Genomic DNA, 18191 nt, shown 5'->3' on the forward strand with positions numbered 1-18191 from the left:
TTTGTTGGAGGCTGAATTATTAGTAGAAAATCTTCATTCCCTTAAAAATCTAGTTCACAGTAGCCATGTGGAACCTTGTTCTGAAGGCCCGCGGCTTCTTCTCCCAAAGCTTATTTGAAATTCCATCAGCCATGACATCCCCAAAATGCTTGGATTATTTAAAACTGGACATGAAATTAAAGTTGATGAAGAAAGGGAGAACTTTCTCGAGACCGAAATAGCAACATTGGATATGTCAAGTGATCGGATAGCTGCCCATCTGCGAGCAGTTATTAATGAAATTTGAAGGCACAGACTACTGAGTTCGGGTTCCTTTGTGGTACGCACTTTCCTTCATAGTTCAACAGGTGAAGGTTTATTACTAAAGGTCAATCCATTGTTACCTAAAGAGGTAGGAAATGAAGAAAGTGAAAAGGAAGCTGTTCTAAAGTGTTGGATTATGAAATTATTTTCAGTGGTTTAAGAAGCAATAGAGAAAATTTCAAAACCGCATAATTTCCTTAAAAAAAGAAAAAAAGATGCGGTTTTATAGGTTCTGTGGATTTTCCAGAATTTGATTTTGTAGTCTTTTCCTATGAGCTTTCCTTGACTGAAAGAAATAAAGAAGCCAAACCAAGTGTGGCCAGTTTACAGTGTGGAAAATTGAATGGTGTGCTTATAGGACTTACGGGGCAAAAGCTGCTAAACGCCTTTGCATGAGCTCATCTGGCCTCTCCACAAAGGGGGAGCCTTTTAGCCGTGTGTCTTATCCAACTGCTGCTCAGCAGCTGGTTTGAATTAGATTCCCTCTGCCAAATATTTCACAATAAAATCTGCAGGAAAAAATTTGCCTAGACTATATTTTTTAATTTCTAACTCAGGATTAGCAATCAAATTCAATATGGTAGAATACCCTATCACCTTCCTCAGTATTCTATCTTGCATGGTTGGAGCATATGCAGAATAATTTTCAAACTTACTTAACTCTTTCTAACATAGCTGATGTTTAATTGTCATGTTGGTTCAGTAGGAACCAACTCAGTAAAGTAATCCTCAAAGTATACATTGTGGGGAACCAGCAGTTAGTGTAATGGCTATGTCGCTGGACTCCCACGTAGTCGACCGCAGTTCACGTCCCGGACCCGGTGGCTTAAAACTCACGCTGGGCGCGTGTGCGTGCGTGCCCAAGATCCTGAGAGGAGAATGGAGGAGAAGGGATTGCGGCGTGACCATCCCTCCTGGGGGGTGATTTCTCGCTTTCTGTCTCTCTGTCTCTCTGTCTGGCGAGCGCACGCGCCCGATAGTAAAAACCTCTCAAAAAAAAAAAAAAAAAAAAGAAAGTATACATTGTGGACCTTCTGTTATTCCCCTTTTGGGGGTCTGTTAGTTCAAAGCTATTTTTTTGTTTTTGTTTTTTTAAAGAATTATTTATTTACTTAATTCCATTTGTAATTATTTTTTAATTTTACCAGATCCAGAAAAGGAAAGGGAGAAAGCAAGCTGCCAGGCCTGGGACCTGAACTGTGGTCAGCCATGTGGGAATCCAGCACCTTTAACCACCACTCCACCTGCCGGTCCCAAAGCTGTTGTCATAGTAATACTAAAATGTTGTTTGCTTTTTTCACTGTGTTGACATTTGCACTGAGGGTAGATAGAGCTGCTAGTGCCATAGTATGAATCCAGGCAGTTGGAAGCAAACTGTATTAGTAGATATTATATCTGTATTCTTACCCACAGACTTGTAGAGGGAAACGCTGCCAGCTTAGCTTCAAAATGTCTTTATTGAAGTAGTGAAAATAATGATTTTTATTTCATCTTGACCCTTGACCATTCATCTTTTGAATATTCGGTGCAGTGAAATGGGAAGTACACAGAGGACTTCTGCTGAAAACTGAAATATGATTGTTGTCTCAGGGAATGGCATGTGTGTGATTAAATTGCTAGCTGAACTGTATTTTTTTTCCTCACTAAACACCATTTTGACTTGTTGGAATAACTGATTGATGAACTGTAGTCAGACTTGCGTATTAGTCGGTCTTTTTCTCCAATATGAGCAAATGAATCTGTCACTTTAAGGAAATCACTGCTCCTCATAAGATTTTAGCTTTCAGGCAGAAATTAGAACTCTGGAAAACTTTCATGTACAGCTGTGAGCTGGACAACTTCCCCGTACTTCTTCTTCTTCTTTTTTTTTTTTTAAATACATGAGAGTGAGTGACCAGGGTTACGGGGTGAAGAGAGAGATAGGTATTTATGTCATTTGGAAAATCCGTATAACTCAGTGAACAAATACTTTCCAAATGACCAATATGTGATGTTTCAAAATCATAAATGGATAAAAAAGATTGATTCAAAGTGCTGGAGAGAGCAGTGGATTTTTTCCCAACTATATTATTTAATTAATTTATTTTATTTTGCTGTAAGGGACCTGCACCCACTCACCAGAGAGACAGAGAGAGAAGAAAAGTGAGAAGGCAAGCCTCCGTGTCTGGGATTCCAACCAGCCAATAGATTTTTTTTAATGTATGGAAGGGTTAGGTCCACAGGTAATATGGTAGTTAGGGTGCTGGACTCTAATGCGGCCAGCACAGTTCGAGTCCCAGACCAGGCAACTTGCTTCCTTTCTCTCTCTCTGAGGACTGTAGTAAGTTTAAAAACAACAATAATAAGTAGAATGGAATGAATAATTATTTTTTAAAGAATTATATATTTTATTTATTTTTTATTTTTGAAATTTTTTTTGCTATAGGGTATATGTGTTCACCATATGACTGAAATGGTATTCAAAAAGTTCACGAAAATGTATATAATGAAAAAACTGTAGGACCAGCCCTGTGAACTGGTAGTTAAGAGAGCTGAATTTCAAAGGGCTAACTGTGGTTCAAGTCCTAGCCTAGTGACTTGAAAAACATACTGGGCATGTATATGTATGTGCCCAAAATCCCAAAAGAGTAAAGAGATGGATGAGAAGGGATTGTAGCATAACCAAGCCACTGAGATGGTTCTCTCTCTCTGTCTCTCTCTCTCTCTCTCTCTCTAGCAAGAGACAGATGTGCCCTCTGTCAGTTAAAAAATTTTAAATTGTGGGACCAACGGATGGTGTAATGGCTGTGTTGTTGGACTCCTATATAGTTGACTGTGGTTCGAGTCCCAGACTCAGTGGCTTAAACTCAAACCAGGCACCTGTGTGTGCATGCCCAAGATCCTGATAAGAGAATGGAGAAGGGATTGGGAAATGGCCATCCCCCCAGGGGGTGATTTCTCACTTTCTGTCTCTCTGCTGCTCTCTGCCTTTCTGGTGAGCACATGTGCCCTATAGCAAAAACCTCCCCCCAAAAATTGTTTTTTAAATTGTAGGGCCATGTGGTGTCACAGTAGTTAAGATGGCTGGATCCCACATGGCCATTGGAGTGATTCCCAGACCTGGTGGCCTAAAAAAACATGCCAGATGTATGTATATACATGCCCTAATCCTGAAAGGAAGGGACATTGAGAAGAAGGGATTGTGACATGCTTTCTCACTTTATCTCCTGTGAGCACATGTGTCTCCTGGCAAAATTTTTTAGAAGCGTGGATTTCAAGGTTTTTTTGCACTAGAATAAACTCATATTATATATATATATATATGTTTTTTGAGAGGTTTTTGCTATAGGGCACGTGCGCTCACCAGACAGACAGAGAGAGACAGAGACAAAAAGCGAGAAATCACCCCCCAGGGGGGATGGCCACGCCACAATCCCTTCTCCTCCATTCTCCTTTCAAGATGCTATGATTGACCTCTAGCCTCAGCAAGTTACTGATTATGAGAACCCATGTGCATGGTGTACTCAGGGAGGTTTCTGAATGTGGACCCAGAACCTTCTCTCATGGGTCATCCTCATGACGTGTCAAGTTTTACCACCTCACCCTCACTCAGTCCCTGGAACTCACATTTTCAAATAAAATAATAGTGGGCCTAGAGGTTAAGACATCCAGATACTACATGGCAGACCATGAGGTTTGAATCCCAACTCTGGCAGCTAGAAAAACATTCCAGACATGTCTGCGTGCCCCAAATCCTGACAGCATGGAGAAATAGAGGGGAAGGGATCATGGTATGACCGCTCTGTTGGGAGGTGTTTTCTCTCCCCTTCTCTACCTGCTTCTCTGGTGAGCCCACTTACCTTATGACCAAAATAAAATAATGATCATACATTTTAAAAAATGTAGTGGAGGGGCCAACAGAAAGCATATTGGTTATGTCAACGGACTCCCATATAGTTAACCACGGTTCTAGTATCAGACCTGGCAGCCTAAACTAACGCTGGGTAGATGTGCATACATGCCGTAAAGTCCTAAGAGGAGAATGGAGGAGAAGGGATTGTGGTGTGGCCATCCTGCTGGGGAATGACTTCACACTTTCTGTTTCGGGCAATCACAAGCCTTATAGCAAAAATCTCCCTCTTTTTTGGTAAAGAATTATTTTTTATTTTAACTTTGTTTATTTTAATTTGACCAGAGAAAGAGAGAGAGAGTGAGAAAGCAAGCCACCCGGTCCAGAATTCGAGCCCCAGTCGGCCATGTGGGAGTCCAGCGCCCTTAAACACCACCTACTGACCCCAGCAAAAATCTCTCTCAAAAAAAAAAAAAATGTAGTGGAATTAAAAAATGGTAATATCACATTTCAAAGGAAAGGGCGTCATGAGTAGTATCTGAAGAGTAAGGAAAGTTTCAGAGTTTAGGAAATTGGTTTTCCTTAGCTATTTACTTTTGGAATGGAAATTATCTCATTATAAAACTTTCATTCTCATTCTAATGTTCACAGCCTCAGAGGATTTTAGAACAGTTTGGGCTAGCAAAGTCCCCAGGCACAACATTTATCAGAAGCTCTGCCTTAGTCAAGCAGGAATTAGACAAATAAAGACATGTATGTGTATTTGTAAGCAGCTGCTATTAGTTCCTGGCTTCAAGGTCATAGCCATGGTTCATCCAGTCCAGTATTCTATCTGACTATGACACCAGGTGTCATTCAAACACTGTGACTATGTTTTTTTTGTTTTGTTTTTGCTATAGGGCATGTGTGCTCGCCAGAAAGACAGAGAGAGACAGAGAGACAGAAAGAGAGAAATCAGCACATGGGAGTCCAGCACCATAGCCATTACGCTAACTACTGGTCCCTGATTGTGGTTTTTTAGAAAAAAATGTTCTCATGCACTAGCCAGAGAGAAAGAGGTGAAAGAGAGAGAACGTGAGAAAGCATCCCCACAGGGGATGGCCACGCCTCAATCCCTTTTAATACAATCCCTTCCATTTTCCTCTAGAGATTTTGAACACATGTGTACATGTGCCTAGCATGCTTTTCGAACTGCACAGTCAGACATGTGGAATCCAGCTGCCCCAAACCACCATGCCGGTCCTATAATCGTGCTTTTTTTGTTGTTGTTAAAGAATTATTTTATTTAACTTATTTTAATTTGACCAGAGAGGGACAGAGAGAGAGAAAGTGAGAAAGCAAGCCACCAGGTCTGGGACTCAACCATGGTTGGCCATGTGGGGGTCCAGCGCCCTTAGCCACCACACCACCTGCCAGCCTCTAATTGTGCTTTTTAATGTACTTAATCTATGATTTCTGTTTATTAATGAACCTAAATTCCTGCCATTTTCCCCTGATATCACAATAATTACTTTTGATTTCTGCTCTGTTGTGGTTTAGGTTGGTACATTCTGGCTCCGGATGTCGGTCGCCCTCACTTGGATCTGACCTGACGTTTGCTACAAGGACAGGCTCTCGGCAGGGCATTGAGATGCATCTCTTCAGGGTGGAAACACATCGGGATCTGTCAACCTGGACCAGGATACTTGTTCAGGGTTGTCATGCTGCTGCTGAGCTGATCAAGGAAGTCTCTCTAGGTAGAGATTCTGACCTTTCATTTTGAATAGCCATTAAATGGCACTTTTGTGCTGTAACATATGCTAACATGGCAGCTCAGAGTGGTGACAATGGAAGGAAGCCTGGTTTTTCTTGCACAAAGTTCCTAAACCTACTACATGGCTTTAACCACATTCATAACATCCTGCATACAATATAGCATTGTTACTGTTCATCAATTTTTATAAAAAAAATTTTTTTAAAGAATTATTTTATTGGAACCAGCAGTTAGAGTAATGGCTATGTCGCTGAACTCCCATGTAGCCGACTGCTGTTCAAGTCCTGGACCTGATGGCTTAAACTCACACCAGGCGTGCAGGCGTGTGTGTGCGTGCCCAGGATCCTGAGAGGAGAATGGAGGAGAAGGGATTGTGGCGTGGCCATCCCCCCTGGGGGGTGATTTCTCACTTTCTGTCTCTCTGTCTCTCTCTGTCTGTCTGGAGAGCACACGTGCCCTATAGCAAAAACCTCTCCCCCCGAAAAAAAAAAATTATTATTTTATTTATTTATTTACTTATTTATTTTAATTTGACCAGAGAGGGGCAGAGTGAGAGAGAGCAAGAAAGAGAAAGTTTGAAAGCAAGCCATCAGGTCCAGAAAGAACCAACCACCACACCACCTGCCAGTCCCTACTATTTATCATTTTAATTTGAGTTTATAAGGACTCATTTTTATTTACTGAGTAATAGGTGCATTGACTATAGTTAAGATTTAAAATCTAAGTTAGGGAAAAACACCCTTAAAATTATGAGCATATGACAAGCTTATGGCTTGCTGCCACTAAAGGATATAGAAAAAAAAAAAAGGATTTATAACAAATCTTCAAAATCTTGAAAATGTGTGTTCAATACTGAACTCAAATAAGCACGTCAAGGAAATAATGAGCTTATGGTCTCTTTCCGTTGTGAAAGCGCCCTCTTGTGGCTAGCCTATAAATTTGGGTTATCATTTATGTGTGCACGTGCGTGTGTGCGTGCGTTCATGTGTGTATGTATACGTATAGATGTTTCCAAATTACTTTTCATTTAACAAGAATAAGTTTTTTAAGTGAAGCCACAATTACAGTTTCTAATATGGTTTGATTTACCTTGATTGTCTTGGTTACAGATTTGTTTGATTTTGATCCTTTATTTTCTGTGTATTTTATCTAATAAACCTAGTTTTATAAAATACACATAAAAATAGAAAATATTTCAAGAGCAGCAACTCCTGTGAATTATCTTTGTGTGGCTTTGGAAGATGAGGGATCTCCATGGCTGTAGAAATACAAGAGTTTCTGCTAGTTTTTTCTTTCCTTTTTATTTTTTTTAAGAATTATTTTATTGAACTTTATTATTTATTTATTTATTTATTTTAATTTGAGAGAGAGAGAGAAAGTGAGAAAGCAAGCTGCCATGGGCTCAAACCACAGTCAGCCATAGGGGAGTCCACCGCCCTTAACTACCATGCCACCTGCGGCCCGTCTACTGCTTATTTCTAACTGATGTTTACTTCTTTTTTTATATATAATTATTTTATTGAAGTTTATTTATTTATTTTAATTTGACCAGAGAGGGACAGAGTGAGAGTCAAGAGTGTGTCTGTGTGTGTGTGTGGCGGGGGGTGCTGAGAAAGTAAGCCGCTAGGTCCAGGATTTGTACCGTGGTAGGCCATTTGGGAGTCCAGTGCCCTTAACCACCATGCCACCTGCCGGTCCTGCTGTTTACGTCTAGTACAGGCACAGAGACAGATTTTATTTTTTTTAAGTCTTTGCTATTCGGCACTTGCACTCACCAGAAAGAGATAGAGAAAGTAAGAAATCACCCTTCTGGGGGGTGGCCATGCCACAGTCCGTTCTCCTCCATTTTCCTCCTGGAATTTTGGGCACCCATGCATATATGCCCAGCATGATTATCAGGCCACCAGGTCTGGGACTGGGACTGCGCAGTCAGCCACATGGGATCCAGTCATCTTAACCTCTGTGCGACCTGCTGGCCCCTACTTATTCTTAATGTTATAAAGCTGACAAAAGTCTTTAGTTATTCAGGACCCAGTGGGTATTTTCCTCACAAGCACAATGAACTAGCAAGCAGTGATGCTGATGACTGTCAAGATCCTACCGTGGATGGCAGTCAAGCTACCATGTCCACACTGTCTTTCTCAGTTTCATGACTTTCCCCATTATCTCTATAGTGTGTTTGGTATTAGGGCTGTGGGACTCTAGTTTTTGTCGTGACCACTGATTGTGTTTTCCAGGATGGGCGAATCCTCCCTGTGAAGGTCTGTGGTGCTCTGTGCTCCTGTGGGCAGTCAAGGATGGGCCAGCATGCTCATCAGGCTCTTCACCAGCACCTGTGGTCACCAGGCCCAGTAATTTAGATACGATGGCCTGAGGAGATGGAGAATGAGGGCTGTCGGGTTCCTTATATTTATAGATAAACAAAAGAAATATATTTTTTGGTAATTTTAAACTTTTTTTTCTCATTTACAGCTGTATTCTATTATTACCTTAGTAATAATTTTCATTTCCACAGTTCATCTAATATACTATATTAAGCCCTGATGGCTTGAAATTCAACACCGGGTACACATATGTGTGTGTGCCCAAAATCCCAGGAAAAGAATGGAGAAGAAGGAATTGCAGTGTGGCCATCTCCCTTGGGAGGTGATTTCTCACTTTCCCTCTCACTGCCTTTCACGATTTCATGTGCCCTATGGCAAAAGTCTAAAAAAAGAAGAAAAAAAGAGAAAGTTGTCTTATTAAGAATAATTAGAGGGACTAGCAGATGGTGTAATGGCTACATTGCAGGATTCCCATGTAGTCGATGGTTTGAGTCCCGGACCCGGTGGCTTAAACTCACACCGGACGCATGTGCATACGTGCCCAAGATCCTAAAAGGAGAACGGAGGAGAAGGGATTGCGGCGTGGCCATCCACCCTGGGGGGTTGATTTACTCACTTTCTGTCTCTCTGTCTCTCTCTTACTTTCTGGCAAGCGCATGCGCCCTATAGCAAAAACCTCTCCCCAAAAGAAGAATAATTAGAAAAATGGGGCTGGCAGGTGGTGTGGTGGTTAAGGGCGCTGGACTTCCACATGGCTGACTGCAGTTTGAATCCCGGTCCTGGCTGCTTGCTTTCTCACTTTCCCTCTCTCTTTCTCCCTTTCACTCACTCTCTCTCTCTGTCCCTCACTGGTCAAATTAAAATAAAATAAATGAATAAATAAATTAAGTTAAAATAATTATTTTTAAAAAAGAATAATTAGAAAAATAAAAATAATTAAGATGTACTTCATGACTTTGACCAAATGGCAATAAGAGAAGAACACAGTATCACGTTCTTCTTTGTAACCTGTCATGATTAGCCCATTGATTATATATGATGGGCTAGCTCTTTCTATGTGCAGTCACTGAATGGTGCCCCAGCTTTTCTCTGAGGCAGTCCTGGGCATTCAGGTCAGGTCACATCTATAAGATCTCCATTCCAGATTATCCTGCAAAGTCCAGAGGAGTCCTGGGCAACACACATATATGAGCCTCCCTATGGCTGCTGCAAAGATGGGCCAGGAGGCTTGCTGGAAACACTGAAACCCTCCTCCCCCTGCCCCGTAGCCCTCCTACTAAGGAAATGGTCACAGCAGAAACAGGATTTTCCCCATAGAACCTTTTTCATAAGGTCTTTGTCCTTCATGATACAGAAATAATCACCAGCAGTCTCTTCATTGGAGAGATACAAAGTAGATAACATAGGTTTTATTTATCAGTGTGTACCTTGTAAACATTTATTAGTGATTTATTAGTGAGCCTTTTCCCTCCTAGCTTTATTAAATTTTGTTACTATTAGCTTCTTAGAAAGCTGTCTTGGGAACCAGCAGTTAGCATAATGGCTATGTCGCTGGACTCCCACGTAGTCAACCGCGGTTCGCGTCCCGGACCCGGTTGCTTAAAACTCAAGCCGGGCGCATGTGCATGTGTGCCCAAGATCCCGATAGGAGAATGGAGGAGAAGGGACTGCGGCGTGACCATCCCCCTGGGGGGTGATTTCTCGCTTTCTGTCTCTATGTCTCTCTCTGTCTGTCTGGCGAGCGCACATGCCCTATAGCGAAAAACCTCTCAAAAAAAAAAAAAGAAAGCTGTCTTTTAGGGGACAGCAGATGGCATGGTGGTTAAGGTGCTTGACTCCTACATGGCCGACCATGGCTCAAATCCTGGACCTGATGGCTTGAAATGCAACGTTGGGTGCACGTGCATGCGTGTGTGCCCAAAATTCCAGGAAGAGAATGGAGAAGAAGGGATTGCAGTGTGGCCATCTCCCTTAGGAGGTGATTTCTCACTTTCGCTCTCACTGCCTTTCACAATTGCATGTGCCCTATGGCAAAAGTCTAAAAAAAAGAAGAAAAGAGAAAGTTGTCTTTTAATGTATGTTATTACACTCACCAACGTCCCCACTGTATGAAAAAGCCAATGGCAGGGCCAGCAGGTGGTGTGATGGTAAGGGTACTGGACTCCCACATGGTTGACCGTGGTTCGAGTCCCAGAGCTGGCGGCTTGCTTTCTATCTCTCTCTTTTTCACTCTGTCCCTCTCTGACCACATTTAAATAAATAAATAAATAAAGTTAAATAAAATCATTCTTTTTTTAAAAAAATCTGAATTAAAAAAAAGAAAAGCCAATGTCCCCTCCATTTAAGAGTTTGAAAAGTAGTAGCTAGAGCAATTTAAAAAAAAAAATAGGGTTGGTGGGAATGGAAAGTTTCATGGAAGCCAAAAAAGAAGAGTATTTCAGGAAAGGAATGTTTAGTAAGGTTAAATGTCTCATTGGCATGGTTTAAGCGGATGCCTATTAAAACTAAATTTGAGGGAACCAGTAGCATAATGGCTATGTCACTGGACTCCCACGTGGTCGACCACGGTTCATGTCCCGGACCCGGTGGCTTAGAACTCACGTAGGGCATGTGTGCGTGCGTTCCCAAGATCCGAAGAGGAGAATGGAGGAGAAGGGATTGCGGCGTGACCATCCCCCCTGGGGGGTGATTTCTCGCTTTCTGTCTCTTTGTCTCTCTCTGTCTATCTGGCGAGCGCACGCACCCTATAGCAAAAACCTCTCAAAAACAAAAAACTACATTTGATATTAAAGAAATACATAATCAAGAGAGAACAAGAGTAAGAGAAGAGTGGGCCTCTCAGTCCCAATCATAGTCTTTTAATCTGTTTGAGCCAGTTCGTTTCACATGCTGACCCTCTCCCAACCCCCAGTGTACACACAAAACATCAGGAGAAAGCCATGCTCTGATTGGCTCAGATGCCATCTTCCCTTAAGTTGAGGTAACCCTTTACTGAAGCACACTAGGACAGAGTAGAAACCCGAATAAAATGGGGCTTCAGCCATAACGAAAGTATGGCGGATAGAAACTATGTACACAACCAAGGCCAAAGAAGCAGGTTGGATTTAGCAACAAGTAGATAAATGGTGCCCAGGGAAAGGGTTGTTTCTGGTGTGATGCCAGTGACAGATTGTAGAAGGCGAGGGAAGGAATGGGAGGTGAAGCAACACACTGAGTGCAGATAGTTCATTCAAGAAGTTTTGGTATGAAGAGGAGAGAGGGGAGTGGCACTGATTGATTGTTTTCTAGGTTTTTTTTTTTTTTTTTTAATTTTTTATTAATTGCCATAGGGTCTGAGAGTTCACCAGAGAGAGGAATAGGGAAAAAGCAACTTCCAGTGGGGCATGGTCATGCCTCAATCTCTTCTCCAGCATTCCTCCATCCTATTAGGATTTGGGACACAAGTGCACATGAGCTTGGTGTTTTTCAAGCCATCAGGACTTAGATTCCAATCATAGTCAACCATGTGGAATCTCTCTTCTTTAACCACCAGACTACTTGGGGGTTCAAGGCATTTCTTTCCTTCTTCTCCCCCCCCCCTTCAATTTTTGTTACTGAGCACGTGTGCTCACGAGAGAGAGAAAGAAGATAAGAAATCACCCCATGGGGAATGGCCACGCCACAATTCCTTCTCCAGTCTCCTCTTGGAATTTTGGGCATGCATGCACATGTACCCCCACGTGATTTTCAAGTTGCGGGGTCTGGGACTCCAGCTGCAGAGTCAGCTATATGAGATCCAGTGCCTTAACTGCCATGCCACCTCCTGGCCCCATCATGGCATTTCCTTTAATAATGAGAGAGACTTGAGCATTTTTAAAATCTAATGAACAAGATCTGATTTATAGGAAGATCTTGAAAATACAAGAGGAAGAAGGAATAATCAATCTTGGCAGTTTCTAGGAAGGTAGGATTTGAAGCCATCCAAAGCACAGGTGAAGGGATTTTCCTAGTCTAGAAGAGGGACTGATAAGAGAGAGGGAGGATGAGTTGAGATACAGTCCCATCTTAGCTGTGGAAATGGATATTGCCTTTTACTCCTGAGTAATTCGTGCCTTAGATAATCCTCAGCTTTCACTCCATCCCCAAACCCAAGTGCAATTATAGGCCACTTTCACGTTTGAATTTTTTTTTTTTTAATTGTCAAGGGATACATTAGCTTCCTAAAGAAAGAGAAAGCACCCCGCAATGAGACATGGTCATTTCACAGTTCCTTCACCTCCTGTCCTCCATCCTGTCAGGATTTTGGCCTCAAAAACATGCATATATGCCTGGGCATGTTTTTTCGAGTCGCTGGGGCCAGGATCGAACTGCAGTCGACCATGTGTGATCCAGCTTCCCCTAACCATCTGGTCCATGGGGCCTGCCCCTAAAGTTTTATGACCAGGTTATACTGTCGTTCAAAAATATCTAGCAATAATTATGTTTTAAACTAAAACAAGCTCAATACCTAGACCTAAACATAATTCAGTATGATCTTTACTTGGTTTCAAGCTAAGGTCATCATAAACAAGATTTTTGGGTTTTTGTGGTTTTTTTGTGTTTTTTTTTTTTTTTTTTTCAGTAGGGCACATGTACTTGCTGGGGGAGAGGAGGAAAGTGAGAAATCAACACAAACATACACACCCACACACTCCAAAGTGGATGGCAACGCTACAATACCTTCTCCTCCATTCTTAGGATTTTGGGTATGCGTACACACAAGAGACTTGAACTGCGGAATCAGCCATGTGTGATTCAGAAGCTTAACCACACCACCACCTGCTGGCCCCCCAAATTCTGTTTTTTTGTTTGTTTTTCTAAAGAATTATTTATTGAAGCCAGCAGGTGGCATAGCACTTATGTTGCTAGACGCCCACATGGCTGACTGTGTTTTGAGTACTGGAACTGGTGGCTTGAAATCCATGCCAGGCATGTGCGTATGCATACCCAGATCCCTAGAAGAAAAGGGATTGTGATTGTGGTGTGGCCAACCCCCAGAGGATGATTTCTCACTTTCCTTCTCACTGTCTCTGTCTCTTTCTCTCCAGTGAGTGCACATACTCAAAGACAAAAACATTTCTTTTTTTTTTTTGGCGAGGTTTCTGTTATAGGGCATATACACACGCCAGACAGAAGACAAAAAATCTGGGGGATGGGAATAGCCATGCTGAAATCCCTTCTCCTCCATTCTCCTCTTGGGATCTTGGGCACGCACACACACGCACCTGGCATGAGTTTAACCCACCAGGTCGAAGACCCGCGATTGACTACATGGGAGTCCAGTGACAGCCATTACACCAACTGCTGGTCCCCAGAAACGTCTTTAAAAAAAATTATTTAATTGTATTATTATGATTTTTTTTTTTAATTGGCTATAGGCCATGTTTACTCACCAAAGAGAAAGGAAGAGAAAGCAAGCTACCAGGTCAGCCATATGGGAGTCTAGCGCCCCAACCTCTGGCACCACCCTCTGGCCCCATATTCTGTTGTTTTGTTTTTTGTTTCTTGTTTTGAGAGAACTTTGCTATAGGGTATGTGTGTTCACTAGAGAGAGAGAAAGTGAGAAATCACCCCCCTAGGGGGGATGCCTGTAGTTTAATCCTTTCCCCTCCATTCCCCTCTTAGGATTTTGGCCATGCACACACATGTGCCCAGTGTGAATTTCAAGCTGCCAAGTCAAGGACTTAAACTGCAGTTGGCCATGTGGGAGTCTAATACCTTAACCACTATGCTACCTGCTGGCCCCCAGATTCTGGGAGTATTTTGAGAGATTTTTGCTATAGGATACTTGTGCTTGCTGGAGAGACAGAGAGAAAGCAAGAAATCACCCCCTAGGGGAGGATGGCCACACTGCAATCCCTACTCCATTCTCCTCTTAGGATCTTGGGCACGGTCACATGTGCTCCCCGTGTGAGTTGTTTGTTTTTTGAGAGATTTTTGGTATAGGGCGCGTGTGCTTGCCAGACAGACTGTGACAGAGAGACAGAAAGGGAAAAATCACCCCCCAGGGGGCATGGCCACGCCGCAATCCCTTCTCCTCCGTGCTCCTCTCGGATCTTGGGCACACACGCACACGTGCCCTGCGTGAGTTTTAAGCCACCGGGTCCAGGATGCGAACCATGATCAACTACATGGGAGTCCAGCGGCATAGCCATTACACTAACTGCTGATCCCTCCCCGTGTGAGTTTTAAGCTGCAAGGTCTGGGACTCGAACTGCAGTTGATGATGTGGGATTTCCGCGATGTAACCATTACACCATTTGCTAGTCCCCAGAATTCTTGTTTTTTAAAGTCACATTTACACAACTGACATTGGCTTTCTTTTTATTCAATCCTGAGAGGTAAACAATCAGAAAAAGAACATTTAAGAACCCTTTTAAATAAGCGTTTTGGAGGGTTAATGACTTGCCTTCATTAGCTGTGGTCACCTAATCTCACTCCACTGTTGGAGCACCTGCAAGGAGAGGTGTCCACCTGCACGATGTCCTCTGCAGTCAGTGCTGCAAGGACTTGAGATCATTGCTTTTTGAGCTTCCCTTTTCTAGACTGGAATTGATCCCTCTCTTCTCTTTAGCCCTAAATACCCTGACTATACATAGCTTTAGGGATGTTAATTGACTTAAATTCTCTTGAAAATTGTATCCTGCTTGCTTTGATTGAGGTCTGGCTGTTCCTTCCCCCAGTGGGACTGGGCCCATTCATTTAGAGGTTATTACATTGGTTACTTCTTCAGGTAGTTTGTTTGATCTATATTTACCTCATAAGGTTCCTTTGCTGAGGATAACTACTATTCAGAGTTCATTGTCCAAAACTCTCTTCTTTGAGCAGTGCTGAGAGGTACATTGCCAATATTTATGTTACTCTTCTTACCTGTTTCCTAAACATTAGCTGCCTTGGGAACCGGCAGTTAGCGTAATGGCTATATATCGCTGGACTCCCACGTAGTCGACCGCGGTTCGCGTCCCGGACCCGGTAGCTTAAAACTCACGCCGGGTGTGTGTGCGTATGTGCCCAAGATCCCGAAAAGAAAATGGAGGAGAAGGAATTGCAGCGTGATCATTCCCCTGGGGAGTGATTTCTCGTTTTCTGTCTCTGTCTGTCTCTGTCTGGTGGGCGCACGCGCCCTATAGCAAAAATCTCTCAAAAAAAAAAAAATTTAGCTGCCTTGACTAATTGAATGGTTTAGCATAGCCAGTGAAAGAGTACATTGGTCTGGTATATTGAGTTGCTTGTTCAGGGACCATTCTTTTTGTTTAATGTGACCAAGCATGGCCCAGCTCTAATCCTTAGGTGATTTTAAGTTCAGCTCTCAAAAGGCTGTGTTGATTTCCAGGTCTCATAGGGTCTCTCACTTGTCACCCCTTTACTGACAAATTTGTGTTCAATTTTTAATGAAACACAGGCTATACCGGTCTTGACAGGAGTCATTTGCCAGTTTTGCTGATTAAAGCTTTTTGTGCCCTGTCAATTCAGGTGTATCCTTTGCATTTTGTCTTTTGTGACTTTTGCTCAGTATAGCCTGTACCTTTGATGCACATTAGACTTCACACATACTCAAGGAAAGGTTCTTTTACCTTTCTTTTTTTTTTTTTTTCTTTTTCTCTTTTGGAGAGGTTTTTGCTATAGAGCGCATGTGCTCGCCAGAAAGACAGACAGAAAGTGAGAAATCACCCCCCAGGAGGGATAGCCACGCTGCAATCCCTTCTCCTCCATTCTCCTCTTGGGATCTTGGGCACGCACGCACACACACACGCACCCAGCATGAGTTTAAGCCACCGGGTCCGAGACTCGAACCGTGGTCGACTATATGAGAGTCCAGCGACATAGCCATTACGCTAACTGCTGGTCCCTCCCTTTTTCCTTTCTTGAAGCCAGAGAATCTTGTTCCACTTGGTAACTGAAGTAGGAACTTTACCAATCATGTTTTTTGCTTGTCATTAACAGGCTGCACACTGAATGGCCAGGAGGTGAGACTCACTGTTCACTATGAAAATGGGTTCACTATCTCCAGGGAGAATGGAAGTTCCGGCAGCATATTGTATCGCTACCCCTTTGAAAAGCTGAAAATGTCTGCGGATGACGGCATTAGAAATCTGTATCTGGATTTTGGTGGTCCTGAGGGAGAACTGGTAAGAGTGTTTCTGAAAAACATGCTTCAAACTAATTGGTATTCTCTTTTTTTTTTTTTTCCTCTCCCCACTGTTTACCTCTTATATAGAAAATTATGGGTTGACAATCCATTTGGAGCCAGGACGTTGTACTTCAGTTTTCAAGATAGCATTGGGTTGGGGGGACCAGCAGGTGGCGTGGTGGTTAAGGACACTAGACTCCCGCATGACCAACCACAGTTCGAGTCTCGGACCTGGTGGCCTGCTTTCTCACTTCCCCTCTCTCTCTCTCACTCTGTCCCTCTCTGCTCAAATTAAATAAAGTAAAATAAAATAAATTTAAAAAAAGAGAAAAAAAGATAGCATTGGGTTTGAATTTTCTTGTCACTTTCTTTTTCCCACATTAGGAAAATGTTTCCTTTTAAAAACTTTGTTTGAATGATAGAATGAAAAAATAGATAACCATGTTAAAAAAAAAAAAGGTTTTTATCCAAAAGTAGATATAGAGTACCATAGCTGACAAACTTTTTTTTTTTTTTTTTTTAGAGAGGTTTTTGCTATAGGGCACGTGCGCTCGCCAGACAGAGAGAGACATTGAGACAGAAAGCGAGAAATCACCCCCCAGGGGGGATGGTCACGCCGCAGTCCCTTCTCCTCCATTCTCCTCTCGGGATCTTGGGCATGCACACACACATGCCCAGTGTGAGTTTTAAGCCACCAGGTCCGGGACATGAACCGCGGTTGACTACGTGGGAGTCCAGCGACATAGCCATTACGCTAACTGATGGTTCCCAGACTTTTTTGGTTTTTGAAAGAATTATTTTACTTAACTTTATTTAATTATTTATTTATTTAAATTTGACCAGAGAGAGCGAGAGAGAGAGAAAGTGAGAAAACAAGCTGCCAGGGCTGGTGACACAAACCGTAATCAGCCATGTGGGAGTTCAGCACCCTTAACCACCACACCATCTGCAGTTCCCTGTAGCTGGCAAACTTTAATAAATAAATTCTATCCATTGCTATTATCAGCTTTGTTGGGATGAGGATCATAAGTAATAGGGTGACAAGATTGCTACAGAAACTGCTGATCAGGAAAAAAGAAATAGATACAGCTACTCAGTATCATCCTTTCTTTGACCTGTCCTTTAAAGGAAGCGTCATCAAGAATTCATGATTCCTCTTGAAGAGACTAGAGAAGTATGTCAGGTGTATTCCAGAAACTGTAAATCATGATAAAGGATTAAAGTAGTGTCTTTTTATCTCTTAGTTCAGGTCTTACCATGCATGCATGGAATCGTATTGTCCACTGGCACAGTCACAGGAGGTGTAAATTTGGAAACCTTCAATACTGACAATTCAAAACTGAAAGAGAGCTTAGAGTTAATGTTCAGCGTCCAAGTGAGAAAACCTTGACAAGAAATCTTATTTAAATGATGAACCTTGGCCCTACCAATAGCGTAGTGCTTGGGATAGCTGAATCCCACATGGCCAGGTGGCTTGAAAAACAAATCACTCCCACAGGCACATATGCCTAAAATCTTGAGGGGTGAATGTAAGAGAAGGGATTGCAGTGTGGCCCTCTCCCTTGGGGAAGTGATTACTCACTTTCTCTCTCTCTCCTTCCCTCCAGCTAGTGCATGTACTTTATAACTTGGAAGAAAAATTAAAAAATGATGACCCCTTAGTAGACTTATGGGTAGACCATGAACCAACACTTTTCAAAAGTCTGAGACATTAGTGGGAACCAGCAGTTAGCGTAATGGCTATGTCGCTGGACTCCCACGTAGTCGACCGTGGTTCGTGTCCTGGACCCGGTGGCTTAAAAAAACTCACGCCGGGCGCGTGTGTGTGCGTGT

At 42.5% G+C, this 18191-nt stretch overlaps 1 protein-coding gene and 1 pseudogene across 1 annotated transcript in view; both read left to right on the forward strand.

Annotated features, from left to right (window-relative positions):
- The window catches only part of LOC102496888 (39S ribosomal protein L1, mitochondrial-like), a 4338-nt pseudogene extending 3639 nt beyond the window's left edge, over positions 1 to 699 (forward strand).
- Positions 1 to 18191, forward strand: part of SNTB2 (syntrophin beta 2) — a gene marked incomplete at its 5' end in the record, with an annotated part of 47671 nt that overhangs the window by 23697 nt on the left and 5783 nt on the right. The window contains 2 exon segments of the mRNA XM_014591027.1: positions 5672 to 5868; positions 16172 to 16356. Of these exon segments, the coding sequence (XP_014446513.1) occupies positions 5672 to 5868; positions 16172 to 16356 (382 nt within the window).

This window comes from Tupaia chinensis, unplaced genomic scaffold (genome assembly GCF_000334495.1).
Source record: "Tupaia chinensis unplaced genomic scaffold, TupChi_1.0 Scaffold000523_1, whole genome shotgun sequence".
Taxonomy (NCBI): Eukaryota; Metazoa; Chordata; class Mammalia; order Scandentia; family Tupaiidae; genus Tupaia; species Tupaia belangeri.